The following is a 13,491-nucleotide window of genomic DNA, read 5'->3' on the forward strand; positions in this document are numbered from 1 at the left end:
TTTTCCCTAAAAATGATGAATGGTTTGGTCCAGATTGAATAATGGACAAGTCCATTTAAGATATTTAGCTTGGTAAGGATTAATGTCACATGTTTTGTTGAGGAGAAGACTGCTGCAGGTAGGATCTGTAGATGTTACAAGTATCATTAAAAAACAAGCATCTGTTGATTTGGTTCTAGCATAAGAAATGTCCAAAATGAATAAGATGGTAACATAAGTCTTTTAATATGACCTGTTCTAGCTCGCTTATGAAAGATCAGTGGTTCTATTCATTGGCTTGCTTGTATCTTAAACAATGAACCTGAAGCTTTTCGCCATGAGTTTAAAGGCTAACAAGTCAATGTTGACCATTACTGTACAGGTAAAACCAACAAAAGAAAAACTGAGAAGTAAACAAATCTTAAAACCCATACAAAAAATAAGAACAAATAAACAAAAACTATTGGCCTTGTTTGTTCAAGGAAGTGTCCTACTCACTATATGCTTCAAAATTTTGATTTCAAAGTTCTAAAGCTTTTTTTCTTGCCTTTCCTTTTAAATATTAATATTGAAGGCCATGTCCGGTTATGCTTGAACTGTACAAATTCCTTTGAACAATTTGTTACTCTTTGAGAGTGCAACAGTATTAAAAGGGGGTTGGTTATCCTTGAAATTTATTGACAATGGCAGTTTTATGCTAGATTATTATTGTATTGTGTTATCATTTCAACTTTTCATAAACATAGATAATTTATTATCCCAGTTATAATGAATATATCATGTATTAATGAATATCTTGTGGAAAAATTGTGAAGTTTTAAAGAGAAATGAAGTCTTATGGAAATTCATTTTAATGTCCTTTCATATAAACAAATATTTTGGTAAAGTGAAATAAGTCTATGTTTTATGTTTACTGTAAATTTTGTGTAACTTCATATCCAACCCTTTAAACAAAACCTCAAAAATGTTTGGTACATAAAATTGAATATTTTTTTTTAAAGATCAGTCCCTCTAACATGTAGTAATGTTGGTGATGATTGTGGCCAGGGCCAGCCCACCCAGGCTACTTACAGTTGGTTGCTTATTTTTGATAATAATAATGTAACAATTAATAATGGAATATTCCAAATTCAAAACAGGACATGTCTATTATATTTAGAGGGGTAAAAGGTTAAGATATGCTATATATAGAGAATTGGTGGTTATTGGTGTGTGTGTGTGTATATATAGAAATATTGCTCAATAATGAACTGCAGCACATGTTAGAGTACAATATCCACATTCAGTTGCTCCCTGAGTCAGTAATTGTGCAGTGTTTGACACTGTTACACACTGTTATTGATTTTATCATTTAGGAATTTGAGGGCTGGTAACAAAGTTCAGTAGGGTGATAATTTATTATTTTGAATATTTTGAACGACTATAGAAACTTGGGAGGAAAAATTGGCAGGAAAAATGTTTTAAATACGTTTTTTATTTAAATACGTTTACAGACCATTGCCCATTGCTTCACTGTCATCAATGTTTTTCTTCAAGTTTTTGTTAAAGACTGTATCATGTTTAACTATCATGATGTATATATATATATATAAATGAATTATAGGGATAGCCATGCATCTGTGGGTAGGTCAGGGTTGTATTTTTTTGTCTGTACTATGGCAAAAAAACCTAATTGATAACTTTATTATAAGTATAATAAGTATTATTCCTGTAAGGTAGGGCCTTCAAACCTGGACCTTTCCTACCTGTGGTTTACATCTACATTTAGACATATCTTGAGGAGTCTGGAGTATGACTTTAATCTCTGAATGACTTTGATCTTCGGGGTCAAATTTGACCTTCAGGGTCAAACTGTCAAAATTCAAGAAAAATTCTTCAAATCTTTGTTAACTAATAATTGACGAATATTAATCACAGCATTCTTGCTTTAAGAATAATTGGAATTATATAATGCTACATTTAAGTGTTATTTAATGTGCTACTTTCAGAAAAGGCTCGGAACAACGAGTTTTGTTCGAGCTTTGTGCAAGACTACACCTTCACAGGTAGTTATTGTCAAGGTCGTCTCGCAAAATTGTTGTAACTCGAGTTCCGACTTGTGACGTTACGCTAGTTTTGTGTAACACCTTACAGTATGACTGCATTAAAAGACAAAACAACACATTTATTTTTAGCTCCTCTCTTGACAGTTATAATCAGTTTCTGCTCACTATAGATATTAAATAAAATGTGTACACTAGTTCATAAACTTGTCTTTATAAACATCACATGCATGTTGGGAATGATTGTAACGATAGTTCACTAAATTTATCCTTTTTTATTATTTTTTCATTGACGTTTTTTTTTTCTGTTCGTATTCTATAATGTATAAAGGCTATACATGTATTTCACACCAGTAAGCATGAAAAAAAAAGTTAGTTCTGTATAATTTATCTGATGTGAAAGATTTATCCTTGTATAATGTGATTTTTTTTCATGAATAGGACTTGATTATACTTGTTTGTATCACCATAACCAACTTGACAATGAAAAAAGTTTAGTCGTTTGAAGTGCATGATGAAATATATTAATATGTATATCAGTAGAGCAAACTATAACAAAATATGTGGCATGCAGAGATTTTTTTTTTCATTTTTTGAGAAGAAAAAAAATGCGCATTGAATTCCCAACCAATGGATATTGTAGCTTTTACGTAGCAATTGCATTTTGGGATATGACGCTTAAAATGAACCCTCACTGTTAGGAATCCATGTCCAGCGTTAATCTTAAGTTTAAAAGTTGAGTTGTTTTTTTTGGTCAAATTCAGGAAAATCCTTGTAAAGATTGAATTAAAGAATTTTGTAAAGATTGAATTAAGGAATTTGTTAATTCAGTTTAAAATGATCAAAGTGGAATTGATTTAATTTATGTTAATTAATGCAGTAGACATTTGATAAGGTGTCAAGATTAAGAAATATCAATGAAAAACATAACTTTGTAAAAACAATTCGAAAGAAACATATGAAGTTGTTGAAAGAGTTTAGATATTGTGACAAAAATAATCATTATTGTGGTAAAAAATGAAGAAAAAAATATTTTGTATTATTTTTAGACCCCCATCTCTACCTCCAAAACCAAAGAAAAGGAGGATCGGTAGAAACCCTCAAATAGGTCAACCAAAACTTTTTGGTGGCAACCTTGAAGAGTATATAGAGGTAAGAACATTGCTATTGATCAAAGGTACATGTAGCTGGCATATACCTTTAGTAAAGAGCCAGGTCAGCCTGCTAATCCATGTGGTCTGATTAGACCAAAAGAGAAAGTTTGTATCTGTAGTGCAATACAGTACATGGTTATGTCTTCTGCCAGAAAATGGGATGGTATTATTAGAGAAGCAAAAGTTTCATCAACTTGAGAAATCCGAAGTTTATACTATCAGAAGCAACTATTTATTACTATGGTGTGTATTTAACAGTCTAGTTATAAATAGATATTAGAGTTATTGAGACAAAGGTGTACAATTAAAAAGTATTCAATTTCATAGACGTTTACTAACTTTAACAGAAGAAGTTTAGTTTTCATGTGTAAAAAAAAATCACAAAAATATTATGTCAAAGTGTACATGTTATGTCTATATATTATGTCAAAGTGTACATGTTATGTCTATATATTACAGGCAACCGGACATGAGATACCCACGGTGATCAAGAGTTGTATACGAGTGTTAAATCTTTATGGCATGCACCATCAGGGTATTTTCCGAATTCCCGGCTCACAGGTCGAAATCAATGACCTTAAGAATGCATTTGAAAAAGGTTGGTGTCTTTCGTTATTATTAATGAATGAATAAAAGGTGTTCTTGTATTCTTGAAAGAGATGTAATACATGTATTAAAAAGTTGACATCTGATGTTTTCGTTACTTTCCTATCTTATCATATTAATCTTGTATTTAGTCAGTTATCCAAATAGCTTACTGAAGATTGGGGGTTCTACTCAGGTGCCCTCTTGTGCCTGAAATAATGCATAAATGGGTGAGTACCGGTACATAAGTTTTCCCCGACCAGTAAGCTAAAAAGGCGTTTACATTATGACTTAAAACCTAACAAAAAAAAATCTTGTTATTAGTCTTTGTGTTTTAATAAACAGCTTTTCTTAAATGTTTATGATATATAAATTTAAATCATTTGAATTTAATAATGTTGATTGTGTACAACAAAGTTTTCTTTTGTTTTTATATGTAAAAAATATTAAAGATTTTGTTGTAAAAAATGATTATTATTATCTGTAGGTGACGACCCATTAGCCGATGAAGAGGATGCCTGTGAGAAGATAAACTCCGCAGCAGGCGTGCTAAAAATGTTTTTCCGCGAGCTTAAACCGCCATTGTTTCCTCTACCATTATTTGATGAGCTTATAGCCTGCAGTAGTGAGTAGTCATATATCATATCGGCTGTTTAAATCTTACATAGAATAACCAGTATATTTTTTATGTGACAAGAAAAGTTTTTAATTTAATTTTACTATTTTGTCCAGCACTGCTGTTTAAAGCGGCCTTCAGTTTTCCTAAAGGTAAAATTCAATGTATGTTATTTTTAGATAAATTGTTTCATATAATTGTCAAATTAAAAGAATTGAGGTGGAAAATGACTTTTGCTGGCTGCAGATAAAATACATAAACAATAAGGAAATCCCTTGATACCTCTAATCAACTGGTCCACTCTCTATATGTAAATTAGTTGAGCGGTCAATTCGTTTCCAGAACTTCTATTTTTAAGAAAGGAACATACCTTACACTATAAATAACTCTAGGGACGCTGTTTTGAGGAAGGCTTAACAGAGATGCGATGCACTTCTTCAGAGATGAAATTACTGAAATACAGAATTGTTTTTTCAACAACAACAAAAAAAAGGCTGAAGGTCACTTTTAAATGATAATGAAAAGTCTGCAGTTACTTGCATAAAAAATCCAGGTTAATGCCTTGAGAATCAAAGAGCACGCTTCAGAGAATTGCTCTCCAGTGTATTATCGTAAATTAGTGCTAAATCAATACAACAGAAAATATAAATTTTGAAATACTATCGTATTTTTGCTACTTTACACCAATGTTACAGAACAAGATTGGATTATTTGTTTGTCATAATGACAGTTTGTTTTGTGTTTATAATATATATAATTATATGAAATTACTGTAAAAATTATGCCAAAACATGGAATCTAAAATGTGAAAATCAAAAAAAAAAATAAATAAATTCCAGTATATCATTGTTATTAGTAATTTTCAATACTATGGCATACAAAATATATGTTAATTTTATATCACTACTGGGTATTATGTTATGTTTTCAGTGCTAGATGAACAAGCTAAGATTGACAAGATAAAAGAATTGTTGCTGTCATTACCACGACCTATTATTATAGTGATGCGATACCTCTTCTCATTCCTTAATCAGTAAGTCTTTAATAGCATCTAAACAAATTTGGCATTTTTGTTCCGGACTATTTACTTTTAGCCTGACAAGGGCGCTGATTCGGAATATTCACCTTTAGCCTGACAAGGGCAATGATTATAGCTTTTGTAGGGGCTTCCATGGCTGAGTGGTTTAGGTTATTAACTTCAAACCATTTGCCCCTCACTGCTTTGGGTTCAAGTCCTGACAGGCACTTTGGATTCTTTCATGTGAGGAAGTCATCCAGCTAGCCTATGAAAGGTTGGTGGTTCTATTCAGGTGCACAGAGGTGTACCTGAAGTATTCCTCCACCAGTTAAGCTGGAAAGTCAACAATATGACCTATAATGACTGTGTTAGTGCGATGTAAAACCCAACCAAAAATAAAAAGGTAACCCTTAGTCTACTGGCAGATGCTCATTCTACCTATGCCACATCTGTGCTGTTTGATCATGGATTGCACTGTCTGCCTTTTTGGCATTGAAATTAGTGTTTCATTCTGTTTATTTGAGTAATCTTTGTGTATTTTAGTAAATCTTGAGTAAACTTTATTTCAGTTTATCCAAGTTAAATGTGTATATTTCAGTTTATCCAAGTTAACTGTGTATATTTCAGTTTTTCCGAGATAACTGTATATTTCAGTTTATCCAAGTTAACTTTGTATTTTTCAGCTTAGTCGATTTTATGTATTTCTGTTTATCTGAGTAAACTTAATGTATTACAGTTTATCTGAGTAAATTTTGTATATGTCAGTTTATCTCATTAAGTTTTGTATATTTCAGTTTATCTGAGTAAACTTAGAGTTTTCAGTTTATTTACTTCAAATTTTATTCAAAGGTACCTTGTATATTTCAGTTTATCCATCATCACATTTCATATGTGTAAATGTTGTATATTTCAGTTTATCTGAGTATTCTGATGAGAACATGATGGACCCGTATAATCTTGCCATATGTTTTGGGCCCACGTTGATCCCAATACCTCCAGACAGGGACCAGGTCACGTTCCAGACCAACGTTAATGAAGTCATTAAAACTATCATTCGTAACCAGGATGAAATATTCCCTAACGACGCGGGAGAGGTGTATGAGAAATGTATAGTGGATATGGGGTGAGATGATCTTTTTGGCAATTTTCATGATTTTGTAGGGAGATAATTATACATATTTACTCAAAAGATAGAACTGTAAATTGTGTCAGATTTGAAACTAAATTAATTTAAAACTAATGCTAATGTTGTGAGAAAGTAGCAAAAATCACCACAGTGGATAAGCAAAGTCATTGTAACAATTCTTTTAAGTCTATTGAATCTAATGTGTATTATGTCCTGATTACAAGCAATAGCTGTACCATTCTTAGTAGATGATATATGTACTCTCTGTGCTCCATATCATGAAATGAGCCGCGTCACGACAAAACCAACATAATATGTTTGCGACCAGCATGGATCCAGACCAGCCAGCCTGCGTATCCGCGCAGTCTGATCAGGATCCATGCTGTTAGCTTACAGACCCTATAACAAGTAAACACACTGATAGCAAACAGCATGGATCCTGATCAGACTGCGCAAATGCGCAGACTGGTCTGGATCCATGCTGGTCGCAAACCCATTATGTTGGTTTTGTCGTGACACGGCTCAAATATTAAATTGTTTTGTGCTATAGGCATTGTTTTTACATGCTTCATGCCTTACTTTTTGAATTGAATTTCAACTTGTACCTTTCTTGCAAAAAAAGAACGTTGACTGGTTTATCCAATATGATTATTTAAAATTAGATCATAGATCAATGTTGTAGATACAATATATGATATGCATGTATTTATGCGATTTAAAGTATACATTATATATGAATATATGATTTAAAATTTACAGACAAGATTCGTTAGATGGAATGGAGGATGAGGAAGGAGAAAGTTCAATGCAGAGTGATGATGATGATGAAGGTAAAACATTCTTTAACAGATTAGATATGACCTTTAACAATTTGAAAAAAAAAGGCGGTTTTTTAATGATATAATATCATAGGAAGTTATATGTTGATTTACTGAATATTTTGTCCTCCACATATAATTCTTTAGGCATAAGTGATTTGTAAACTATTATTTTCTGAAACTAACAAAATTGAATGTTTGTTAAATGGATTTTTGTATATAAATCTTTTTTTTTCCACATAACTAAGTCAATGAATTAGTCTTAATATTATGTAAGTTGGCAAGAATTTGTAGATTTCAATTTTCAGCTGAGCTTTGTTAGTGCTACTTTTGTGTTTTCTTGTTGGTGATGAAGAAGGAGCTAAATAATAAAAGATATATTGCAAAAGGCAGTCTACTCAGTTTTGAGATATACATGTATTGTTAATGTTCAATAAACATTTTTAATGTTTGATAAATATATTTTTATGTCTCTATTATAAAATTCAAAATTATTCTTATCATAAGTTTTTAAAGCTTGATAAAACAAACCAGTCAAAGACTTAGCATCTAATTGGTTGATTTTGAATTTATTCTTTAAATTGACCAATGGTAGAGAATGTCAATTTTAGACTGGTTTGTGAACTTTCTTTCTTAATGTTAGGAATGTGTTTTAATGCAGAATATAACAATATTGTTTATATATGATTACATTAGATTCAATCATGGGTAAGATTTGAACTATGCTACTTTGTCTTGTTAACCCAGTTATGTGAAAATAAAGGCAATCTCAAGCTTTGTGACAAACTCCTCGTGAAACTTTATATACTCTTACTTAATCCCTATGTTGCCTTCCTTCTTGCTACGTGTCAGTATTATGACATTGATATTTTTATAGTGTTCTCTCTTTTTTATTACAAGTTTTTTTTGGGTTTTTTTTTAGGCAATTTTATAGCATTGTTTTGAAGTCATCTTGTCTTTGCTACTCATTGAACAGTTTTGTGTTTTTCTATTTTTGTTTGGTTTTGAACTTGATGTTTTATGCTGTCACAGTCATGTGTCGATAAAAACATTTACGGGTCATTTAAAATATTTTAATATTGAACGTTTCTCAGTGGTTATGGCTTTAGACTTACTTGCGCCTCGTTGCTTTGGATTTGAACTTTGTTTAGTATTAAAGCCTTTACTCGGAGGAAGCTATCCAGCTAGCTTACATAAGGACAAGGTTGTACGCTGGTGCCTACCATTATCTGAAATGATGTACCTTACGGGATGGGGGGAGTGACCATGGGAGTCTGACACTTCAAGCAAAGCAAAAAAAAAAGAAAAAAGAAACCTACAAAAAAGCCATAATGTTTATATGACTTATAACCAGACTGGAAAACAAGTATAAAAGATAATATTATGTATTGGTGTACAAGTGTGCTTTCAGTGTTTGTTGGGATGGGAATATATAGTCTAGCATTTTTGAATACAATTTTATCCAAGAGATATATATGTGTAGGTATTTATACATTAATCGAGAAAGGCATTGGACCAAGAGCTGCATTAACTTATGATTGTCCTCTCTGTATATTTATCTTGCCAAAAAATGAAATACATGAAGTAACTAGATGGTTTTTTTTCTCTTTATTCATTGAGGAAAAAAACAATAATCTTGTTAAAGAATTGTAGCTTTAAAGACAATGTTTTGTGAAAAGTATTGGTGTTTCTATGTAAGCAAAGATGTAATATTACAAATTTTTTGTAATAACGCAGCTGTACCCTATTAAGGTGACAACAGACACTTTCCGTGGTACTCACATAAATGTCATTTAAACCAACTTATTTTAGTAATAATTGTTATTTATTTAATCTTTGTGCATTAAATGTCGTTGATCAACATAAAAAATAACATATTTGAAAAAAATGCCTTTGTAAATGATTGATTTTTAATAAAAATCCTAAAATTTTAAATCGTCATATCAAAGTCATTTTTTACTTTTTTGTCATCAAACTTTTGGAAAATAAACATACCTATAATATCTGGGGAACCGTGTCTCAAATTTTTTCTATCTTTTCTCAAAAAAATATTACGTAACGTCAAATATTTTATGCGACTTTTTTCACCATACATATTACGTAATTAAAGATAATTAAGTCGCTGATTGAGCAAACAAAAATCCCTGACACGGTTCCCTCCGTAAATAAATTCCCTTTCATGTGCTTTAAACCGCATGTTAATTGCTTGATTATTAAAAAAGTTATGCCGATTCAAAGTAAGTCCGACCCGCATCAAACGAAGTGTCATAAATCGGCTGTTCTCTCTCGGACCCCTACGTTTCACGCTAAATAATTGCATAATACACAAATATCGCACCAGAGAGGGTCACAAGTTGCGCTAACATACTCTAACAACATTTTATGACCCAGTGACATCTGACCAATTAAAAAGTTGCGGATTAATATCAGTTTATAACAGAAATTTCTTCAAATCTTAACGTGATTTACTGTCGGTCGCACATGTCACGTGACTTTCGGTAAAATTTGAGGCACTCGGTGGGGGGAAATGGAACGTATTTGCGCACCGCTAGCGGGGTATTTAATTGTTTCACTTTTGAAGATTATTATTATTATCATCAGCATTATTATTATATTATACCAGTGTCACTCTGTCTGTGTATTCGTGTATGAAATTCCGTTAAAATATAAATTAAAATAACAAAAAACTGAGCTTCTGATGGTCTTTTAAAGTCCATGGTAAATGTAAAAATAAAAACGAGATATTATATATTTCTTCCTCCAAATTGAAATAAATGCTTGACATATTATAATAGAAATAAAAGGTATCACTCGATCATTATGATCTAACCTTTATGACTTCTTTTATCATGAAAATCATCTATGCACGGCATAGATATCCAGTTTCTACTGGGATATACAATAAATTCCATACTTTGTCCCAGGTTTATTAGTACTGTGTTCGATTTACTGGCGAACAATTTATTCAGAGCATTCACTGATAGTATATATTAATATCTTTTTTTATTGATTCATAGAGAAATGATCATCCTTAAACAATCTAAAATGGTGACACCTTACCACAAGTCATACAGGCGTTCACATAAAAAATGTTGTCTGTTTTTGTTGTTGTTTTACTTGACATTGTTAGAAAACGAGGTTGAATGTAAAGCAAGCCGATGAATCCGTACAAAAGTCCATAAACTCAATGTAATATCTATCAGATTAACGGGACAGACAAATTATTTTCACACATTATGGATATTTTAGCAACTATATTTTAAATCAACCCGTGGTCGTGCGATTTGCCGCTATGCTTAATTATTTATGTTTCATACATTATGTTACGTACATTGGCCGACAATTTCTTATTTTATAAAAATGCTTAATAAAAGGTAGACGATATTCATAAAAGATGTACGGTATTTGTACGATACATGAATTACGAGTAGTATGGACCAGTATGGACGGGTAATTCACGGATATATGGAACTACCGATTTCCCTCATTGATGCCTCAACAGGGGGCGGAGCGTTATCGATAATTGACAAGTTACGCGAATAGCAGATAAAAATGGTACAGGTACCGTTTTAAAACGTTTAAAAACACATTTTTTGGACTAACTGCTTCCAAAATTAAATCACGAATGTGTTCAGAAAAGGTTGATAAATCTACTAAGCAAAGAATCTCATTTTAGGTATTTTCAGTAATAATTGACTCCGTTGTCACCTTAATGGAGCTTTGGGATGGTTTTTGGGGGATATCCTGTCTAAAAATGTGATATTAGTTGTTTTTTTATTCAAACCTACAACTTATAAACGTTCCTTTGTACAAAATACCATTCAGCTTTTTTATAGTATCGGAAAATATTTGACCACAGCAATACATGTATACCACCAGTAGAAGGACATTTGGTTCATAGGACATTTTGCTCCCCATACATTTATTTCAATAATAATGTGTGTATTGCATCATTACTTGAAACATAAGCTTAAAATTGCATTTGACATACATTTAGCAAATGACTAAACTTGGGGGTTTACATTTCCACTGAAATGCAAATGTCCAATGATGTATTTTTAGAATGTGGGGGAAAAGTGGGGGGAGGCAAATGTCCTGGTGGGCAAATGCCCTAGATTCTTTAATACCAGTGAACTTGAGGTTGCCTTATATAAGAAGATTACCTCTTACCCAAGAATGTTTTGTCTCTAATGTTCAGTGTTTTAATTATTTTTCTTCTAGTCAGAAGTTGTAAAGATGATGCTTTTTCAGTTGTAGATTATGCTAATGCTTTAGACTAATTTGTAAAAAGAAAATAATTTATATCTTAACGTGAAATGTTTTCTGATTTATGTCAAAGGCGCAGTTGTTCAAACTAAGTACTGTACTAATTTAGTGATGGAGTCGTACTTTAATATCTTAAGCTTTGAACAACTGGGTCAGAATGTTTAATAGTTTACCATTTTATCGTAGAAATTTTGTTTTTCCTGTTGGATCATTTTCATTTAGACTATCAGGCATGCATTTTTTAGCTCACCTGGGCACACAGTGCTCAGACATGAGCTCTTGTGATGGCATGATGTCCATAATCGTGCAAGAGTAATTGTCCAAAATTTCTGTAAACAACATCCAATCTTAAACCATTGGGTAGAAATTTACTAACTTTACAGGAGTGATCTTTAGGTGGTTCTCTGAAAAACTTCTATAAATGGTTCTTGTGTGATGCATAAGTAGGTCATGAGATTTCTGTAAGAAACAAAAAGGCCTAGAGTTTAAATACATTTTATGTCATAATTATGGGTCATTGTCTGGTGGGCTTTCACAAAACTCATGTAGATCAAAACAATTGAGTCAAACATAGATATATTCTGGGAGTAATTTTGATTTATAATACATTGAATTAAAATATTTATTCATAGACTAACATTGAATTTAAAATCATCAAATCTTCTGAAACTTATGTTGCCCTGACCTGTTGAAGATTTCATCAAATTTTCCATTTACTCTGGTGAGCATTTAAGGCCATTTGGCCCTTTAATTCAGTTTTAGTGTGGACATTGTTCCTGTAAGAATGGATTTCTTTGATTTTTTTTTAACTGATTTACTGATTTTTCATTATGAAAAAAAAGAAAAAAAAAAGAAAAGAATTTATTTTTAATAATTTAACTTCTTTATCTTGATTTGAAGTGATTGAGGCAGTTTAGTTTACAGAGAATAGAGACCGGTCTTTTAATGGTTGATTTCAAACACATGTATGAAATTAACCAATATGAGACCTTGGTTTTTGGACTGGCCTCCAATATATCGTAGTGTAATATATGTTCTATGTATGGTATTGTAAATGTGAAGGTTAGAAAAGGCATTGTATATGGGTGTAAGGAAATTTTCTCTGATATTGTCCATTATTGATTGAACTAAACAATAGGATTGACTGTACTGCATTTATATATTGATAAGTTAACATTTACTTCCATGTATATTCTGCTACAATAGAAAGTAAAACCATTGTTTAGAGTTAGTGAACTTTACAGGAACTTTTATTTTGAAATTCCATATCAATGACCCTTCTGAAGATACATGTACTTGTTATGCTTTTTGAAACATTTCAGCCATAAATATCAATATTATAATATCATAATTGTCTTGAGTGGAAAATTTCATATTGAATTGATACTGTTTATACAAAATACATAGGGGTTCTAGTTCTACCCAGGTGCCCACTTGTACATATTATCATGTATGAAGGGGAATTGATCTGGAATGTTTGTGCTCATGTACATTGCTAAATTTGAAATTTCACAAAAGTGAAACACTTCACATCGCTGTAATAGCTATCAATAAACATTTTGATTCCATGGGTAAATGTTATGTTGTTTCTTTGACATAGCAAATTTTACTGACTCTTTCTTATATCTGTCATTTAGATACCGAAGTATACGAGGCAACTGCACTCTATGACTTTAGAGGTCGAACAGAAAGAGAACTGTCATTTAAGAAGGGAGATAATCTAGTTCTGTATACAAAGGCATCAACGGAGTGGTGGGAAGGGGCATTTGCTGGAAAGGAAGGTCTTATTCCGACGAATTATGTTGCCATAAAGCATCAGTAAGTACCAGATGGTTATTTTAATGATTTATAAACCTATAATATTAGATCAACTGACTTTTATTTCAT

At 31.7% G+C, this 13,491-nt stretch overlaps 1 protein-coding gene across 1 annotated transcript in view; it reads left to right on the forward strand.

The window, feature by feature from the left end:
• LOC132735677 (SLIT-ROBO Rho GTPase-activating protein 1-like) overlaps nucleotides 1-13,491 on the forward strand; it is a 93,042-nt gene that overhangs the window by 77,936 nt on the left and 1,615 nt on the right. The window contains exons 9-16 of the mRNA XM_060722658.1: nucleotides 1,968-2,024; nucleotides 3,071-3,173; nucleotides 3,635-3,773; nucleotides 4,248-4,385; nucleotides 5,307-5,409; nucleotides 6,308-6,517; nucleotides 7,280-7,350; nucleotides 13,242-13,422. Of these exons, the coding sequence (XP_060578641.1) occupies nucleotides 1,968-2,024; nucleotides 3,071-3,173; nucleotides 3,635-3,773; nucleotides 4,248-4,385; nucleotides 5,307-5,409; nucleotides 6,308-6,517; nucleotides 7,280-7,350; nucleotides 13,242-13,422 (1,002 nt within the window). The remainder of the gene's footprint in view (nucleotides 1-1,967; nucleotides 2,025-3,070; nucleotides 3,174-3,634; nucleotides 3,774-4,247; nucleotides 4,386-5,306; nucleotides 5,410-6,307; nucleotides 6,518-7,279; nucleotides 7,351-13,241; nucleotides 13,423-13,491) is intronic.

Source organism: Ruditapes philippinarum, unplaced genomic scaffold, assembly GCF_026571515.1.
Source record: "Ruditapes philippinarum isolate M1 unplaced genomic scaffold, ASM2657151v2 ctg741_1_1_1_1, whole genome shotgun sequence".
NCBI lineage: Eukaryota > Metazoa > Mollusca > Bivalvia > Venerida > Veneridae > Ruditapes > Ruditapes philippinarum.